The 19,172-nt window shown below is 42.1% G+C and overlaps 2 protein-coding genes across 3 annotated transcripts in view; one reads left to right on the top strand and one right to left on the bottom strand.

Moving 5' to 3' along the window:
• Positions 1-14,250, top strand: part of ogfod3 (2-oxoglutarate and iron dependent oxygenase domain containing 3) — a 46,440-nt gene extending 32,190 nt beyond the window's left edge. The window contains exons 9-10 of one of the 2 annotated variants that reach the window (XR_014609845.1): positions 11,809-12,562; positions 12,645-13,090. Coding sequence is in view for 1 of the 2 variants with exons in the window: in XM_084141625.1 (XP_083997751.1) it covers positions 11,809-11,957 (149 nt within the window). In the remaining variant the exon portion in view is untranslated. Of the gene's footprint in view, positions 1-11,808 lie in introns of both variants that reach the window. The other variant, XM_084141625.1, reaches the window with a different exon arrangement.
• Positions 14,251-17,366: 3,116 nt separating this feature from the next.
• LOC311100995 (urotensin-2 receptor) lies at positions 17,367-18,666 on the bottom strand (the record flags this gene model as incomplete). Its single annotated transcript, XM_084142002.1, is given in 4 exon segments — positions 17,367-18,467; positions 18,469-18,534; positions 18,538-18,561; positions 18,565-18,666. Coding segments are annotated over 4 exon segments (1,293 nt in total).
• Positions 18,667-19,172: the final 506 nt, after the last annotated feature.

Below are 19,172 nucleotides of genomic sequence, written 5' to 3'. Positions count from 1 at the left end.
AGTCAACCCAAGCGCTTAAATATATTTATGAGACTCTGAGATATACAGTTTAAAATCAGACTACTAACTCATGCATAACACACCCGGCAGTTTGGGGAGAAAGAAAGCAAAAAGGTGGATCATTAATTATGGTGATGTGGGAGGAATAGATTAATTGTCTGGAGGATATGGATGCTTTTCTGCTGATGAGAGCGTGGGTGGTGTAAGGTTTATAGGCTAAGCAGCTTCTACAGGGTTGGATGAGTCATACACCTGCATCTATTAATAGTCTAAAGTAGCCTCCTTTCCTCCTTCCCTTCTTGCCTTGTCTCTTTCTACATCAATGGTCTCCAACTCACATCCTGGAGAGCTACTGTGTGTGCAGGCCTTTGCTCTAGCCCTGCACACCTGTTTCAAAGAATTGATTAAGCTTCGTCCATTACGTTTCTGCCACACTGCTTCCTCCTATCCTGTTTTTTCATATGAGTGTAGATAAAGGAGAGGAAACTAAGGAGTGGAAGCCACTACAGACACTATTGAGCTGCAACCATGTACTTTTACTTGGAGACAGAAAACACTTATCTCCTTCATATTCAATAGCTGCATTTTCACAGGCAGCCCAATTCTGATATTTTGCCCAGTTATTGGTCTTTTGACAAATCAGGTCAGATCTTTGCCAATAATTTGGCAAAAGATCACAATTGACCTGCCTGTGTAGCCAGGGCAGACTAGAAAAAGCTATCCCTATCTCTCTCCCTCCCTTACCCTCTACTAACTGAAACTCAGCCAAGGTTTAAATAGCCTCATAAAATACAATAGCCTGTGGGGCCGTGGGCACAGCAATATCAGTGGGTTGGTTTGGAGTCTGGCTGATAGGAGTGTGATTTGATTTGCTCACTAGCAGCCTCTTAGCTTTGTATCTGGTCTCATGGAGAAACGTGCATGGCCACGCTTGCACTTCACTAACGTGATTATGCATGCAAAGATAAGCTACTGTATATCCTCCTGAATATTGGCACTGCTCCATAAGTCCGTAAGCCACAAAGCTAAGCTAGAGGAGGAGCAGAGGCATGTGAATTCCATTCATTCAACTGTGGCAATAATACAAATGCTGAGCTATATTGTATGCTAATATATTTTTGCAAAGTATATTATTTTATACTAATACAATTGCTCAGAGAAATATTTTAATAAAAATGTGTACTTATAAAATTATTAATTTATCTCAAAAGATAGGGGACAAAATTATTGGCACCCCTGTTTTCAATACCTTTCAATACTTCACCTTGTGAGGAAAACGGCACTGAGCCTTTTTCTAAAATGTTTTATGAGATTGGAGAACACATTGGGAGGGATCTTAGACCATTCCTTCAAACAGAATATTTTCAGATCCTTGATATCCTTGATATCTAAGCCAAACCCACCACTGGTTTGTGTGGCCAAATAACTATTTTCATGTCAACCAACAAATGTAAATGCCTGAGTTCAGTTATCAATTATTCAATATCTATAATCTCAATCAGTTTGATCTCAGGATGATCAATTTAGCAAATAACAATTACATTTCATACTTCCAGATTTGTCTTAATGTACATATCATTTCGTTAAATGTAACCATATCAATGGCATAATTGTCCCGTGATGATCTGTAGGGCCGTGATCATTGTCCATTGATATAACACAATAGGTTTGAAGTGTGCTCTCCCAAGCAGCGCTCCGTGGTAATAACTAGAAACAATAACTGATGGCCCGATCTCCCAAGCGCAACAGATAGTTCAGATGAAAGATAACAGATTCGGTGGATTTACATTGATTTGTGGACGCACACAATGTCTGGATTAGAAGGAGTTGGGGGAGAGAAAGCAGCGTGGTTGGGCGGTGGCGATTTCCTCCTTTTAATGAGTTGAGATCTGTCTGACATTTCTACCCTACCTAATTAAAGCGCTCTGGCCCAGCTGCGCAAGCGGCCATGATTTAAAGGGCAATTCCACCAACTCCATGGGCCTGTTCCACAGCCACCCTGGGATTTTGATAAATTCCACATTCCTCAAAAGGCTCATCCCTCCACGTCCTCTGTCATCTCAGGGAGAGGAATTATTCGGGCAACTGGATGGATATATGTCCGGTTCTTTACCTGGATCTTCCCTGATCTAACACGATCGTCGGTCCCAGGCATGGTCTTGGTGATATGGCCCACCGGCCAGGAGGCTCAAGGCAGTTGAGGGTCCACTATCATAACTACTTGGCCAGTGTCCAGGCTGACCGTTTCTCTCTGCCATTTCCCTCTGTGCTGTAGGCTTGGTAAGTAATCCCGATTGAATTGGGCCCAGAAATGGTCAGCCAAGACACCGGTGTCTGCCAGTGAGGTTGGTATCAGCATACATGATTTGAGGAAGTGGGGCGTCTCGGCACCCCATCGAGCAGATTCGGTGTAACCGGATCTGGGTCAGCGATGTCTGCAGAGAGATATCCCAAGGGTTTGGAGTTCAGTATCCCTTCCACCTCTATCAGGACAGTCTGCAAGACGGTTTCAGTGACAGTTTGGTGACCCAGGATGACTCGTAAGGCCGTCTTCACCAATTTGATCTCTCACTCCCATGTTCCTCCAAAATAAGGAGCACCTGGAGGGTTGAAAAACACCCCCAAAGCATAATGTTTCCACCTCCATGTTTGACGGTGGGGATGGTGTTCTTGGGGTCATATGCAGCATTCATCCTACTCCAAACACGGCGAGTTGAGTTGATGCCAAAGAGCTCGATTTTCTCATCTGACCACAACACTTTCACCCAGTTCTTCTCTGAATCATTCAGATGTTCATTGGCAAACTTCAGACGGGCCTGTATATGTGCTTTCTTGAGCAGAGGGACCTTGCGGTCACTGCAGGATTTCAGTCCTTCACGGCGTAGTGTGTTACCAATTGTTTTCTTGGTGACTATGGTCCCAGCTGCCTTGAGATCATTGACAAGATCCTCCCGTGTAGTTCTTGGCTGATTCCTCACCGTTCTCATGATCATTGCAACTCCACGAGGTGAGATCTTGCATGGAGCCCCAGGCAGAGGGAGATTGACAGTTATTTTGTGTTTCTTCCATTTGCGAATAATCGCACCAACTGTTGTCACCTTCTCACCAAGCTGCTTGGCTATGGTCTTGTAGCCCATTCCAGCCTTGTATCGGTCTACAATCTTGTCCCTGACATCCTTGGAGAGCTCTTTGGCCTTGGCCATGGTGGAGAGTTTGGAATCTGATTGATTGATTGCTTCTGTGGACAGGTGTCTTTTATACAGGTAACAAGCTGAGATTAGGAGCACTCCCTTTTAAGAGTGTGCTCCTAATCTCAGCTCGTTACCTGTATAAAAGACACCTGGGAGCCAGAAATCTTTCTGATTGAGAGGGGGTCAAATACTTATTTCCCTCATTAAAATGTAAATCAATTTATAACATTTTTGACATGCGTTTTTCTGGATTTTTTTGTTGTTATTCTGTCTCTCACTGTTCAAATAAACCTACCATTAAAATGATAGACTGATCATTTCTTTGTCAGTTGGCAAACATACAAAATCAGCAGGGGATCAAATACTTTTTTCCCTCACTGTATCATCCCCAAAGCCAATACCTCCTTTGGTCGCCATTCCTTCCAGTTCTCTGCTGCAAATGACTGGAACGAACTGCAAACATCTCTGAAGCTGGAGACACTTATCTCCCTCACTATCTTTAAGCATCAGTTGTCAGAGCAGCTTACCGATCACTGCACCTGTACACAGCCCATCTGTAATTAGCCCAACCAACTACCTCATCCCCATATTGTTATTTACATTGTTATTTATTTTGCTCATTTGCACCCAAGTATCTCTATTTGCACATCATCTTCTGCACATCTATCACTCCAGTGTTAATACGTGGTCCTCTGTAGCTCAATTGGTAGAGCATGGCGCTTGTAACGCCAGGGTAGTGGGTTCGATCCCCGGCACCACCCATACGTAAAAATGTATGCACGCATGACTGTAAGTCGCTTTGGATAAAAGCGTCTGCTAAATGGCATATTATTATATTACTAAATTATAATTGTAATTATTTTGCACTATGGCCTATTTATTGCCTTACCTCCATAACTTACTACATTTGCACACACTGTATATAGATTTTCTATTGTGTTATTGACTGTACGTTTTGTTTATTCCATATGTAATTCTGTGTTGTTGTTGTTTTTTCCGCACTGCTTTGCTTTATCTTGGCCAGGTCGCAGTTGTAAATGAGAACTTGTTCTCAACTGGCTTACCTGGTTAAATAAAGGTGAAAAAAATAAAAGAAATGTCAGATGGCGGGCCGGAGCAACTGTGCCCAAAATGGCGGATTTGCCCCCTGCTCGCTTGCACCTCCTCAAACCCCCCTTCTGGTCAACAGGAGTAGATTTGGCCAGTTTAGTTGTGATACAGTGGCTTGCGAAAGTATTCACCCCCCTTGGCATTTTTCCTATTTTGTTGCCTTACAACCTGGAATTAAAGTGGATTTTTGTGGGGTCTGTATCATTTGATTTACACAACATGCCTACCACTTTGAAGATGCAGAATATTTTTTCTTGTGAAACAAACAAGAAATAAGACAAAAAAACAGAAACCTTGAGCGTGCATAACTATTCACCCCCCCAAGTCAATACTTTGTAGAGCCACCTTTTGTAGCAATTACAGCTGCAAGTATCTTTGGGTATGTCTCTAAAAGCTTGGCACACTGGGTCATTTGGGTCATTGTCCTGTTGAAAAACAAATGATAGTCCCACTAAGCCCAAACCAGATGGGATGGCGTATCGCTGCAGAATGCTGTGGTAGCCATGCTGGTTAAGTGTGCCTTGAATTCTAAATAAATCACAGACAGTGTCACCAGCACACCATAACACCACCACCTCCTCCTCCATGCTTTACGGTGGGAGCTACACATGCAGAGATGATTCGTTCACCCACACCACGTCTCACAAAGACACGGCGGTTGGAACCAAAAATCTCAAATTTGGACTACAGACCAAAGGACACATTTCCACCGGTCTAATGTCCATTGCTCGTGTTTCATGGCCCAAGCAGGTCTCTTCTCATTATTGGTGTCATTGAGTAGTGGTTTCTTTGCAGCAGTTCGACCATGAAGGCCTGATTCACACAGTCCCCTCTGAACAATTGATGTTGAGATATGTCTGTGGCTTGAACTCTGTGAAGCATTTATTTGGGCTGCAATTTCTGAGGCTGGTAACTCTAATGAACTTGTCCTCTGCAGCAGAGGTAACTGGGTCTTCCATTCCTGTGGCGGCAAATCATAGCGCTTGATGGTTTTTGCGACTGCACTTGAAGAAACTTTAAAAGTTCTTGAAATGTTCCGTATTGACCTTCATGTCTTAAAGTAACGATGGACTGTCGTTTCTGTTTTCTTATTTGAGCTGTTCTTGCCGTAATATGGACTTGGTCTTTTACCAAATAGGGCTATCTTCTGTATACCCCCCATACCTTGTCAAAACACTCATTGGCTCAAACACATTAAGAAGGAAAGAAATTCCACAAATTAGCTTTTAAGAAGGCACATCTGTTAATCGAAATGCATTCCAGGTGACTACCTCATGAAGCTGGTAGAGAGAATGCCAAGAGTGTGCAAAGCTGTCATCAAGGCAAAGGGTGGCTATTTGAAGAATCTCAAATATAAAATATATTTAGATTTGTTTAAGACTTTTTTGGTTACTACATGATTCCATATGTGTTATTTCATAGTTTTGATGTCTTCATTATTATTCTACAATGTAGAAAATAGTAAAAATAAAGAAAAACCCTTGAATGAGTAGGTAGCTGATGGGATCCTCCTCTTTTTAATAGAGGCCATCAAAACTTTGTTTTCTCACGCAATTGCATAGCGTATAGAAATGTTGCGCAACACAAGCTCATGGGCTCTCATTAAGTGTTTGATTTGATTTTCGATTACATTTGCATTAATGTCAGAGTGATTAGAGTGGTCCTCTGTAGCTCAATTGGTAGAGCATGGCGCATGTAACGCCAGGGTAGTGGGTTCGATCCCCGGGACCACCCATACGTAAAAATGTATGCACGCATGACTGTAAGTCGCTTTGGATAAAAGCGTCTGCTAAATGGCATATTATATTATTATTATAGAGGGACAATAGAGTGCTGAGTACCAGGCAGTTAGCAAGTTTGGCAGGCTACTAATGACCATCAGCAGCATCAGAGCTTAGAGAAGCCTAGTTTCCGTGACTAAACGGCAGTGGTGGAAAAGGTACCCAATTTTCATACTTGAGTAAAAGTAAAGAGTCCTTAATAGAAAATGACTCAAGTAAACGTGAAAGTATTTGGTTTTAAATATACTTAAATATCAAAAGTAAAAGTATAAATAATTTCTAATTGCTTATATTAAGCAAACCAAACTGAATAATTTTCTTGTTTGTTTTTTATTTACGGATAGCCAGGAGCACACTCCAACATTCAGACATCGTTGTACATTTTACAAATGAAGCATTTGTGTTTAGTGAGTCCGCCAGATCAGAGGCAGTAGGGATGTAGTAGTTCTCTTGATAAGTGCGTGAATTTGACTATTTTCCGGTCCTGCTAAGCATTCAAAATGTAACGAGTACTTTTGTGTGTCAGGATAAATGTATGGAGTAAAAATAACATTATTTTCTTTAGGAATGTAGTGAAGTAAAAGTAGTCAAGAATATAAATAGTAAAGTATAGTACAGATACCCCCCAAAAAATACTTAAGTAGTACTTTAAAGTATTTATACTTAAGTACTTTACACCACTGCTAAACGGTCACGTGGAATTTGACTGCGGTCATGACTCGTGACCGCCGGTGTGGCGGTAATATGGTCACCGTAACGGCCCTAATTGGCACTTGGATTCAAACCGATGGTCAGATGACATTAAAATAAAGCTCTTTGGCCATGCACACCAGTGGTGGGTTTGGCATCAAAAGAAAGATGCATATGAAGAAAAGAACCCGATATCTACTGTAAAATATGGTGGTGGATCTTTGATGTTATGTGGCTATTTTGCTTCCACTGGTCCTGGGGCCCTTATTAAAGTCAACGGCATCATGTTCTTTACCCAGTACCAGGACAATTTAGCCAAAAACCTTGTTGCCTCTGCCAGGAGGCTGAAACGTGGCCGCAAGTCCATCTTCCAGGAAGGTAATAACCCAGAGCACACATCAAAATCCACAAAGAAATGGTTAATTGAACACAAAATCAACATTTTGCAATGGCCATCTCAGTCTCTGTATTTGAACCCCATTGAAAACATGTAGTTTGAATTGAAGAGGGAAGTCCATAAACTTAGACAAAGGATATCAAGGATCTGGAAAGATTCTGTTTAGAGGAATGGTCTAAGATCCCCTCCCAAAGTGTTCTTCAATCTCACAAAACATTTTAGAAAAAGGCTCAGTGTCGTTATCCTTGCAAGGTGAGGTATTGAGCAAATGTATTAGTATAAAATAATATAATTTCATTTTTTTGTTGTTGCATACAATATAGTCAATTTATCAATAATTTTGGACCTGACTGTAGTACCTGACATTCACATTATCAACAGCAGTGCCTTTCATAATTTATGTTTCAAATATTTTACATTTCCCAGGCTCGAGGGATTATTCTCCAATTAAGTGTTCTTTACCATTATCTATGACTAATACCATTCAGACTAATACCATTCAGTACAGAGTGGTCCTCTGTAGCTCAGCTGGTAGAGCACGGCGCTTGTAACGCCAAGGTAGTGGGTTCGATCCCCGGGACCACCCATACATAAAAATGTATGCACGCATGACTGTAAGTCGCTTTGGATAAAAGCGTCTGCTAAATGGCATATTATTATATTATTCATTCATTAATACTGCTGCACTGAAATACCGTCCTTTTCAGCGAATTGAAAAGCAAAAGTTTGTCTATTATAGCTCTTGTCATTGTCTTTCCGCTAGTGCTCTCTCTGTCTTTTGTTTAGCTGTCACCTTTCTGTTTCTCTCCTTTTTCCCATTGTCTAGTGTAAATTCTATTAATGTCTCGCGCTGATTTCCCCTGCCATCCTCCGCTAGTAGACAGCTAGGGGGACCTATATAGAACACACACAACTTTCCTCCCAGATAATGCTCTATAAAAAAAAGGACAACAATTCCAGATGTATATTTAAATGGTAATGACATAAACAAACACTCACAAAAAAAAAATACTATAAAAAGATCTGCCCTTGAAAGATCCTTTTTTGGTTACTACATGATTCCATATGTGTTATTTCATAGTGTTGATGTCTTCACTATTATTCTACAATGTAGAAAATAGTAAAAATAAAGAAGCCTTGAATGAGTAGGTGTCCAAACTTTTCACTGGTAGTGTGTATGTGTATATATAAATATATATACAGTGGGGAGAACAAGTATTTGATACACTGCCGATTTTGTAGGTTTTCCTACTTACAAAGCATGTAGAGGTCTGTCATTTTTTATCATAGGTACACTTCAACTGTGAGAGACGGAATCTAAAAAAAAAATCCAGTAAATCACATTGTATGATTTTTAAGTAATTAATTTGCATTTTATTGCATGACATAAGTATTTGATACATCAGAAAAGCAGAACTTAATATTTGGTACAGAAACCTTTGTTTGCAATTACAGAGATCATACGTTTCCTGTAGGTCTTGACCAGGTTTGCACACACTGCAGCAGGGATTTTGGCCCACTCCTCCATACAGACCTTCTCCAGATCCTTCAGGTTTCGGGGCTGTCGCTGGGCAATAAGGACTTTCAGCTCCCTCCAAAGATGTTCTATTGGGTTCAGGTCTGGAGACCTGAAGATGCTCTTACTGAGGTAAGGAGGTTGTTGGCCAAGATCTCGCGATACATGGCCCCATCCATCCTCCCCTCAATACGGTGCAGTCGTTCTGTCCCCTTTGCAGAAAAGCATCCCCAAAGAATGATGTTTCCACCTCCATGCTTCACGGTTGGGATGGTGTTCTTGGGGTTGTACTCATCCTTCTTCTTCCTCCAAACACGGCGAGTGGAGTTTAGACCAAAAAGCTCTATTTTTGTCTCATCAGACCACATGACCTTCTCCCATTCCTCCACTGGATCATCCAGATGGTCATTGGCTAACTTCAGACGGGCCTGGACATGCGCTGGCTTGAGCAGGGGGACCTTGCGTGCGCTGCAGGATTTTTTATCCATGATGGCGTAGTGTGTTACTAATGGTTTTCTTTGAGACTGTGGTCCCAGCTCTCTTCAGGTCATTGACCAGGTCCTGCCGTGTAGTTCTGGGCTGATCCCTCACCTTCCTCATGATCATTGATGCCCCACGAGGTGAGATCTTGCATGGAGCCCCAGACCGAGGGTGATTGACTGTCATCTTGAACTTCTTCCATTTTCTAATAATTGCGCCAACAGTTGTTGCCTTCTCACCAAGCTGCTTGCCTATTGTCCTGTAGCCCATCCCAGCCTTGTGCAGGTCTACAATTTTTATCCCTGATGTCCTTACACAGCTCTCTGGTCTTGGCCATTGTGGAGAGGTTGGAGTCTGTTTGATTGAGTGTGTGGACAGGTGTCTTTATACAGGTAATGAGTTCAAACAGGTGCAGTTAATACTGATAATGAGTGGAGAACAGGAGGGCTTCTTAAAGAAAAACTAACAGGTCTGTGAGAGACGGAATTCCTACTGATTGGTAGGTGATCAAATACTTATGTCATGCAATAAAATGCAAATTAATTACTTAAAAATCATACAATGTGATTTTCTGGATTTTTGTTTTAGATTCCGTCTTTCACAGTTGAAGTGTACCTATGATAAAAATACAGACCTCTACATGCTTTGTAAGTAGGAATACCTGCAAAATCGGCAGTGTATCAAATACTTGTTCTCCCCACTGTATACACAAAGATTCTTTAAAGTATACTTTTTTGAAAGTTCTATTGTTACTGTCCCCACTGCAACAAAAAAATACTTAAATACATGTAATTCTGTTCTTGAAACATTAATTGAAATACTGTAGAATTCCATTCATTCCTATGGAGGACTGCTCCTGCTGGGTAGTGCCAATATGGCCGACCGGTGGCTTCAAAGCCTCTTATTGGCCAATACATAGCATCAGCAATCAAGGGTTTGTATACTTCATTGGTTTAAACTAGTTTGTGTGACGGTCTATTAATATTTGTTTTGTTCAGATATCTCAATAACATCTCTGTGTTTTCTGAAGGGTTTTCAGTCTTAAGTGCTGGCTTTGGAGCTCAATTCTGCACCAGCTCTTCTGTCTCCATACTACGTGTCTTACCGTCTCTTGATTGTTTTCTTTCCTCTCTGTCACTCCTTGTCACCTCTTCTCGTCCCCTCTCTTCTCTATCTCTAATTCTCTCTCTTGCTCTCACCTTGTCGGTTATTTTGTACACTACCGTTTAAAAGTTTGGGGTCACTTAGAAATGTCCTTGTTTTCGAAAAAAAAAATGTGTCCATTAAAATAACATCAAATTGATCAGAAATACATTGTAGACTTTGTTAATGTTGTAAATGGCTATTGTAGCTGGAATATCTACATAGGCGTACAGAGGCCCATTATCAGCAACCATCAGTCCTGTGTTCCAATGGCACGTTGTGTTTGCTAATCCAAGTTTATCATTTTAAAAGGCTAATTGATCATTAGAAAACCCTTTTGCAATTATGTTAGCACAGCTGAAAACTGTTGTGCTGATTAAAGAAGCAATATACTGGCCTTCTTGAGATTAGTTGAGTATCTGGCGCATCAGCAATTGTGGGTTCGATTACAGGCTCAAAATGGCCAGAAACAAAGAACTCTTCTGAAACTCGTCAGTCTATTCTTATTCTGAGAAATGAAGGCTATTCCATGCGAGAAATTGCCAAGAAACTGAAGATCTCGTATAACGCTGTGTACTACTCCCTTCACAGGACAGCGCAAACTGTCTCTAATCAGAATAGAAAGAGGAGTGGGAGGCCCCGGTGCACAACTGAGCAAGAGGACAAATACATTAGAGTGTCTAGTTTGAGAAACAGGCGCCTCACAGGTCCTCCAACTGGCAGCTTCATTAAATAGTACCCGCAAAACACCAGTCTCAACGTCAACAGTGAAGAGGCGACTCCGGGATGCTGACCTTCTATGCAGAGTTGCAAAGAAAAAGCCATATCTCAGACTTAATCTTTTATTTTTATTGGCCAGTCTGAGATATGGATTTTTATCACCTACAACCTGCATTCAAAATGACTGCTATGGTGAGGAACTTGATAAATAAGACTACCTAAACCATGTAAACTGGAACAACCATCTCAGTAATCGGTGCAATAAGTCCAACCACTTATAGATTGGATTAGTTTACAACAATTTAAGTTATTTATCTTTGTATAGTATAAGATCAATTAATCAATCCATGGTCATGCATAAACATAGATGGTAAAACAATCTATTCTAAAAAATCAACCAGCAACAAACAAAGCATGCTGGTCTTTTTTAATCTGAGAGTTAACGGAAACACTACGCTGTGTTGATTCCACTGTGATTCAAATAACACCGCAGATGGCTTCAATTTCAATCCCACTGGTGTTGGCCCCACTAGAATCAACACTCAGATATAACACTCAACATTTTTTACCTCAACACCGAGATTTTAACACTTGTACATTCTCTGTGCTCTCCCTCTTTTCTAACCACCATCTTCTCTCCTCTCCCTCCAAGGTCCGATGATCACCACCCCATATCTAGCCCCTTTATCCCTCATTCCTAACCTCCCTTCCTCTTTTCCTCTCCAGGGTCAGAGACATCAACCCATCTCTCCTCTGATCCCTCTTTCTCTTCTCTTCCAGGGCGGGTATCGTTCTTTTCCTCAGGGTCGGAAAACCTTCATCGCGTAGAGCAGGTTTCGTGGGGAACGCGCTACGCCATCACAGTCTCCTTCACCTGTGACCCCGCCCACGCCATTGCAGACCCCGCCATGCCCATAACCTCTGTGTGACAGTGTCGCCTGGAGGACTCCTGCAACACAGAGAAAGGAAAGGAAAGGAAAGGAAAGGAAAGGAAAGGAAAGGAGAGGAGGAGAGAAAAGGGTGGTGAGGAGAGAAAAGAGGGGGCAGATATGTGATTTTCCCTGATAATTCAGCAACACCTGATTTCCTTCAGAAAATCAGAAATACTATTTTCTATATCAGCATCTTATAATTAAACTGAACAGAAATTAATGCTTTTTACTTTTCTATGTGGTGTTGATCACATCACTGATGGTAGAGGCAAGGAGAAGGACAAATGATAATACACACTGGTCTAAGATCAGTTTTCCATACAGTTCCACCGGCCTCCATCAGGGGCTACAAAACAAAAACTGTCTGGATCATATTATGTGCCACTTTTATCTGTGCCAAAGTAAACAGGGTGTACTTTTTTCTGACAATAAGATTCCATCACATTCCACTTACTACACAGTATGTTCTTCACAATCTAAATTAAGTGATTTAAAAGTAAATTGTTTTGATACAATGTTTTGTCATTTTTCTTTTCTGTGTCACATTTCCATTCCATGGTTATCTCTATATTGATTGTGTTGCAGAATTGGTCATAGTCCCGGTACAAGTCTCTTCAGCTAACATTCCACTCCTTGCCACTCCTCCTTGGCAATGAGAAAGAGTGTCAAGGTGTGGAATGTTAGCTAAAGAGACTGGTACTTAGGCTAGGTCAAATGCATTGTCTAATTTCAACTTTGCCTTGTTTATTCCTCTGTTTGTTTCTCTTTCAATGTTTGTGCACCAATGGTTTTTGCTCCACTAGAAACTGAATGGCTCAAAGCACAAACAGGCCTCAGAGAAATGGGTTTTGGAGAGGTGGAGTAGTGGTATTTGTACACCTCTTGACAACTTTCCAATTCCTCTTGTGAAAGTATCAACCTGTTGAAGCACCAAAGTGCACTTCCATGCCATTCACTCTCATTTACATAGGGAATGGGACCAGTGACAATGTGTTTTCTTCTGAGAAGAAACCCCACAGTTGAAAAGTAATTTGTCTTTTTTATGTGTCAAGCTTATCATTTGATCAAATGGGATATTATTTGAAGATTGTCAGTGGGATTTGGAAGAAATAAAAGAACCCGAAGTAACCTAGTTTTGGACAACAAAATCATTGAAGGGGAGTGAATGAGTGCAGAATTGGGCTTATGACTTAGAAAGTTGTGGCATCACCTCACCACCCTTGACTATCTGAAGCACACTAAGCTCTTTAGGAAGTCATTGAAGGATCCTTTTCCCATTTTACGCCCTGATGCTCAGGACAAGGCACAGTGTTTCCAATTTCTAGCTGGTCCATGCATCTGCTTATGAAGCTTGCTTCCCTAAATGAATCAGGAGGATGCTCGTGGAATCCATACCGTGACAAAATGCATTTTTATTCTTAACCCCTCTATCCACTTACTCCCAAACAATTTGAAATAAAATATTATTGGGAAAAAATGAATGAGCGTGTTCCCCCATGCAGCATGTATAGTGTTTATTTTGTAATCCGGGTGCAATGTGTATCATGCTCCATGTGCCACAGATATTGACATGGAGGAGTCTTTTGTCTTGCCCATTCACCCTCTGAATGGCACACTGTCTCAAGGCTTAAGAATCCTTATTTAACCTGTCTCCTCCCCTTCATCTACACTGATTTGAAGTGGATTTAACAGGTGAAATCAGTAAGGGATCATAGCTTTCACCTGGTCAGTCTGTCATGGAAAGAGCAGGTGTTCATAATTTTTTCAAATGCCAATGCATTGATTATCAACTGACTTTTGTCACAGAATGACAACTGAGTTGGTTAGATTCCGTGGTTGTGGTTGTGGGAGGGAAACACACAACATATTGGAGCAGGGGTTGCATCCCAATAGTCAAAAGCGGCTTCTTCTCCTTGTCTCTTTTCCTTTGTACACACTAATTCCACCTGTGCTGTTTTTTCAGTGCTGGTGAAGGAAAGGACAAAAGGAAGGGCAGCCCCTTGAAACTTGAGATGTAGCCCTAGGGACTGTTATCTGTTGGGTTGGGTATCAGAAGGCTGGCACACAGGACCAGTATGCCTTGTAATCCATGCCAGTGCTTTGGCAGAGTTTAAATCCCATTATGTCTTTACCTGATGGTTAAAGCCTCAGTCAGCTCCACATCTGTCAGTTTATTTAATCCTCAATCAGATCAGTCTGTCTTTTTGGACATCAGATGCATATTAATAATCCAGTCTGATGTCAGGAAGCCATGTTGAAAACATCAATAAAGTGATGATTGAAAAGAACAGCATGCCTTGCACTATTGTAATGAATGACAAGTCTTATTAGGGTCTGTGTATGTTCCGTTAATTTGTTTTAGCTGCAGTGTCTGTTACACACAGAACTAAATCCCTCCCTTCAGTTCTCTCTATAGGGGGAATATTAGTTGTGAGTGAGCCCAATAGCTTATCTTTAGTGAGTGAGGATAGAAATTAACTTTTCAGTAGTGCATGTGAATACAAGTGTATTACCTATATCTCCTCCTCAGGCACTTCAAATGGGGCCTGCTAGAGCCAGCTTTCCTCTTTTAGGAGAGGAGGAGGAGGAGGAGAAGAAGAAGAAGAAGAAGAAAGGGATGAGATGAGGACTGGGAGGGAGGATGGAAGAGTGAAATTAGGAGACGGGAGGTAGAAACAACAGAATGGAACACATGTAAAATAAACTGAAAGAAACGGTGGAAAGTGTGGAGTTACATGTGTTGGTGAGCTGCTGTGCATAAGATTATGGTTCACACTAGGGGATGTGTTTAATTCAAAGCTGTTGGACCAATCTTTTGGGTAACAAAAGCAGTTTTAAGAGAACATGGAGAGAAAAACGACTACCACGTTGTAACACAGGAAACCTGTGGGATTCAAGGCACTCTTGTTTGTGTGTATTGAAAATAATTTGGGATATCTTCAAAAATAGATCAATGCGTCACCACACAGGGACTTCGATCAATACCAAGAAAATACAGGCTTTATAAACTCAAACTTTATTTCACCTCCTTTAGATAAGAGTGCTTTGAACAAGTTCTGACTATTCAAAGAGGACCTTGTAGGACCTAATCTCAACTCCAAAGCCACACAGCCTACACACACGATCACCCTTCTATATTTACATTTTACATATGCTCTTATCCAGAGCAATTATGGTTAAGTGCCTTGCTTAAGGGCACATCGACAGATTTTTCACCTAGTCGGCTCGGGGATTGGAACCAGCGACCTTTCGGTTACTGGCACAACGCTCTTACCCACTAAGCTACCTGCCGCCCCATATCAGTTGTCCATATTGCTGATCTCTTCTGATCATATAATTTTGACATTATAAAATATCAAATTAATTGGTAGATTTAGCTGAACACTGTCTTCTCCTTCCTCACTATTAAAGAAGTTCCGTAGTTAAAAACGGCCCATGAAGGATTTCTTGCGGTTACTTGACGCAAATGGAAAGTGAAGGTCCAGTGCCATTTAACTAATTTTCCTAACATGTCCTCCCTCGTTAAAACAAACCTCAAACAGTAAAACCTCCAACTGTCTCTCATTCCTGCTCCATGTACGTAACGGGCATAGCCCAGCGCCTGTGGGAGCGCTCTGAGTAACACAAGCCTTCATTGGCTGATAAAATGCAGCCCCAGTGTTTACACTTGAAGTGGCTGCGTTGCGTTATAATTTCCTTAAACTGCCTATTTACCCTCCGCCGCCATAACAAAACAGATGAGGATAGGGAACCGCTCGGCTCTGCTCCGCTCCACTCATACTGTGCATTCCAAATGGCATCCTATAGGGCCTGGTCAAAAGTAGTACACTATATAGGGAAAGGGTGCCATTTTAGACCCAGAATGCAATCTGGGAGTATGATGAACATCAGAGAGAATGTGAAACATTCAAGAAGGCTCCGGTGTTATCTGCTGGAGTAATATATTATTCTCTGTGACTAATTAGGAGAGCGAGAAAGAGCGAGAGAGAGAGAGAGAGGTACACCATCTAAGCTTTTTCACTGGCAAATGTTACTGTTACGGATATGTGCAGGCCACCTGGGACTTGGTGTGTGCGTGGGTGCGTGCGTGTGAAAGGAAGTGTATAAAACCGATTCCTGCCATTTGGTTGTTTTATCTGCGTGGGTGAGTTTGAGGAGGTGGAGATGTGAAGGCAGATGGTGGTCTGACGTGACACTGATACGGTTCCCGATGGAGCAGATTAGACTAAACAAGCTTCTGCCCAGCACAGGAGGCCATCTTAATCACCGTGTTATAGACTCTACATAAAACATGAGGGCTGATTTAGCAATCGTTCATTAGCCGCCACAAGGACAGCACAACCGGAACAGACGTTCCTGTCCAAAATAAATAATAATTTAATCTGGATCAAACAATGATATTGATCCAGTCTAATCAATTCTGGATCACACACTGATAGGTTTCCATTGATTATCAATGAAACACTGATATATGATCAGTATTAAGGAGAATTGTGGTGACTTTGTCACGTGTAGAAGGCCCGATGTAAACAAATCAAGCTAATAGCAGAGATTTCAGAACCATGGCCAGCGGTCATACTGGTGTTCCAAAGTTCCGACATACAACACCACATGACAGTAGACAGCGACCGTTGCTCAAGTAATACTGAAGCAACTCCGCACTCGGAGGATAAAGACAGGAAGGCCTACACAGTTTCCTCACCTCAGTGCAAATGAAGGAGATGAGACGAGGGGAGGAAAGAGAGGAAAGTATATTTTCGACTATTGAGATAACCCATTATTCTCAGCCAGACGGTGACAAACCAGGGCAGAGGGAAGAGGTGCTTTTACTGTGTAACTTTCACACCTATCTGCTATATTTTCCACCTCCATGGTGTATCTTCCTCCCTCCTGCTGTGGTATTCAGTGAAAGTATGTATTAGAGTCTACCTGCCATTCACTGTAGCCACGGATACTACACTCTGAAAGACAGCAGGTGGGAGTCAGGTAGATTATACAAGTGTAGTATAAAAAACAAAACAAAAAAACATGTATGCACTCACCAACTGTAAGTCGCTCTGGATAAGAACGTCTGCTAAATGACTAAAATGTAAATGTAAATGTAGTAGAATATAGCAAAGGACACTCGGAGTCAAACATAAGTAAAACCCGTTTCTCCTCCACACACTTAATCTCTCTGCCATGAGTTGAAACTAGCCCTGATTGACCTGTCCACTGTCAAGTCATATCTAATTTGAGGGATAGGAGAAAGGAAGGAAGGAAGGATGGAAGGAAGGAAGGAAAGAAGGAAAGAAAGATAATACAACAATAATATACCCAGCATTATGACAATGTATATCTTAGCGTTTGACAGATGATTACCTGTTACCTGTTGCAGTTCCAAAATCACTCTCTCTTTGCACAGGCTCACTGTCCCTGCAGAGTCCCCATCACCAGCGTCTCCGAGTTGAACTCAAACTGATTCGAGGAGGATGCCGACTTCCCACAGGAATACAAGCTGGGAGTGCGCTGCTTAAAAGATGAGGTGTAGCGGTAGAAACTCTTGTGTCTGTTCTTCAGGTATTCCCTGTAGTTCTTGGTGAGGAGGGTGTATAGGAAGGGGTTAATGCAGCTGTTGCTGTAGGTGAGACAGGCCACCAGGTAATTAATACAGGTGTGTGTGTGAGAGGCCAGGCCTAAAGGTTTCTGCTGGTACAAAGGAAACAGTTGCCATATCCAGAACGGCAGGAAACACGCCCAGAACACCAGAACTATAGTGAAAATCATTACCAAGACTTTCTGCTTCGGGGAGCGCTTGTTCCTTTTGTTGATGACCGAGTTCCTCTGGGACTCTAAGTAAGTGCGGGCTAACTTTGTATACAAATAGCCGATAATCAACCCAGGCGCCATGATGCTCGTGCCAAACAAAACGGTCAGGTAGATCTTATATGCCCGGGGTGCCCAGGTGGGCGCGCACATCCTCTTCACCGCCCCGTTGGGCGCGCTCTTGGTGGTCTCTGTGACCATGACCATCATGGGTAAGGTGAGGACCAGGGAGAGCAGCCAGACCCCCCAGGCCAGGGCTTTGCGATAGCTCTTGGAGCGCCGTACCGTGTCAAGTGGCTTGGTGACAGCCAGGTAGCGCTCCGTGCACATCACAGTGAGGGTAAAGATGCTGGCGTGCATGGTGAGCAGGTCAAGGCTGAGGAGGATGCGGCAGCCCACATCTCCGAAGTACCAGTCCTTGAGGAAGTAGGTGCACACCACGAACGGGATTGTGGAGAGGTACAAGAGGTCCGCTAGCGCTAGATTAATGATGGAGATGTACATGGAGGTGGCGAAGCGGATAGAATGACACATCACTACCAGAGTGTACACATTCCCCGACACGCCGACTATGTAGACGACAGACAACAAGGTCCCGAAAGTGGAGGTGATAACCAGCTCCTCTACGCTGCTCCCCGAGCCGCTGTTTGGAGCTGGCGGACTGACATTCTGGTTAATAGTCTTGTTGGGGTTCATCGCACTGTCTGTGTAGCGCCTCTCTGATGTCGTTCAGTTGTTGTTCCGATGTAGTGTTTAAGGTGGAGAAGTTCTAAAAGATTAAGCTTAGTTTAGTTGGTCACTGGTCAGTGAAGAGCATCCGTGCGGGATGTGTTTTGATGTTAGCGATATCTGTCTGCGCGCGCTGCCGCTGCTCCTCTCGGCTTCTCCTGACGTCAGTCATTGAATTCTACCCCAGCCACACTCTCATGGATCTTGCATAACATATAAAAACATAACACTATATATAGTACACTATATTTAATTAATTCATGAACTCATTCATTTTGAGCTGTGACAAAATAAGTCACATGCCAAACAAGAGGGACTGAGAGAAATAAGAAGGTGCGTTTCATACATTATTTTTTTAGCAGGCAAATAAATTACTTAACGAAGATTGAGTATGGACTTCCTACAGATTTATACGTTAATTTGAAAATGGTAGAAATCCCATTATTTCAAGGAAAGAGAGTGGGACACTTTTGCGCACATACATTTGGGGTAATTAGCACAACAGTGACTTGTCTCTATCGCTAATTTGATCTCCAGGGTGTTCCTTTACTGAAAATCAGGCTGGCAAACTTAGTAAAATCATCTCATTAAAAGGATTTTGTGATATGAATCTTTCTCACCGGGACCTACATACGCGTGTATATTAGGCTAAATCAAACGTCCCTGCTTCTGGCACAA

Source organism: Coregonus lavaretus (genome assembly GCF_964263955.1).
Source record: "Coregonus lavaretus genome assembly, chromosome: 25".
In the NCBI taxonomy this organism is placed as follows: domain Eukaryota; kingdom Metazoa; phylum Chordata; class Actinopteri; order Salmoniformes; family Salmonidae; genus Coregonus; species Coregonus lavaretus.
Note: the sequence above shows the minus strand (reverse complement) of the source record. Positions and strands in the feature narration are given on the sequence as shown.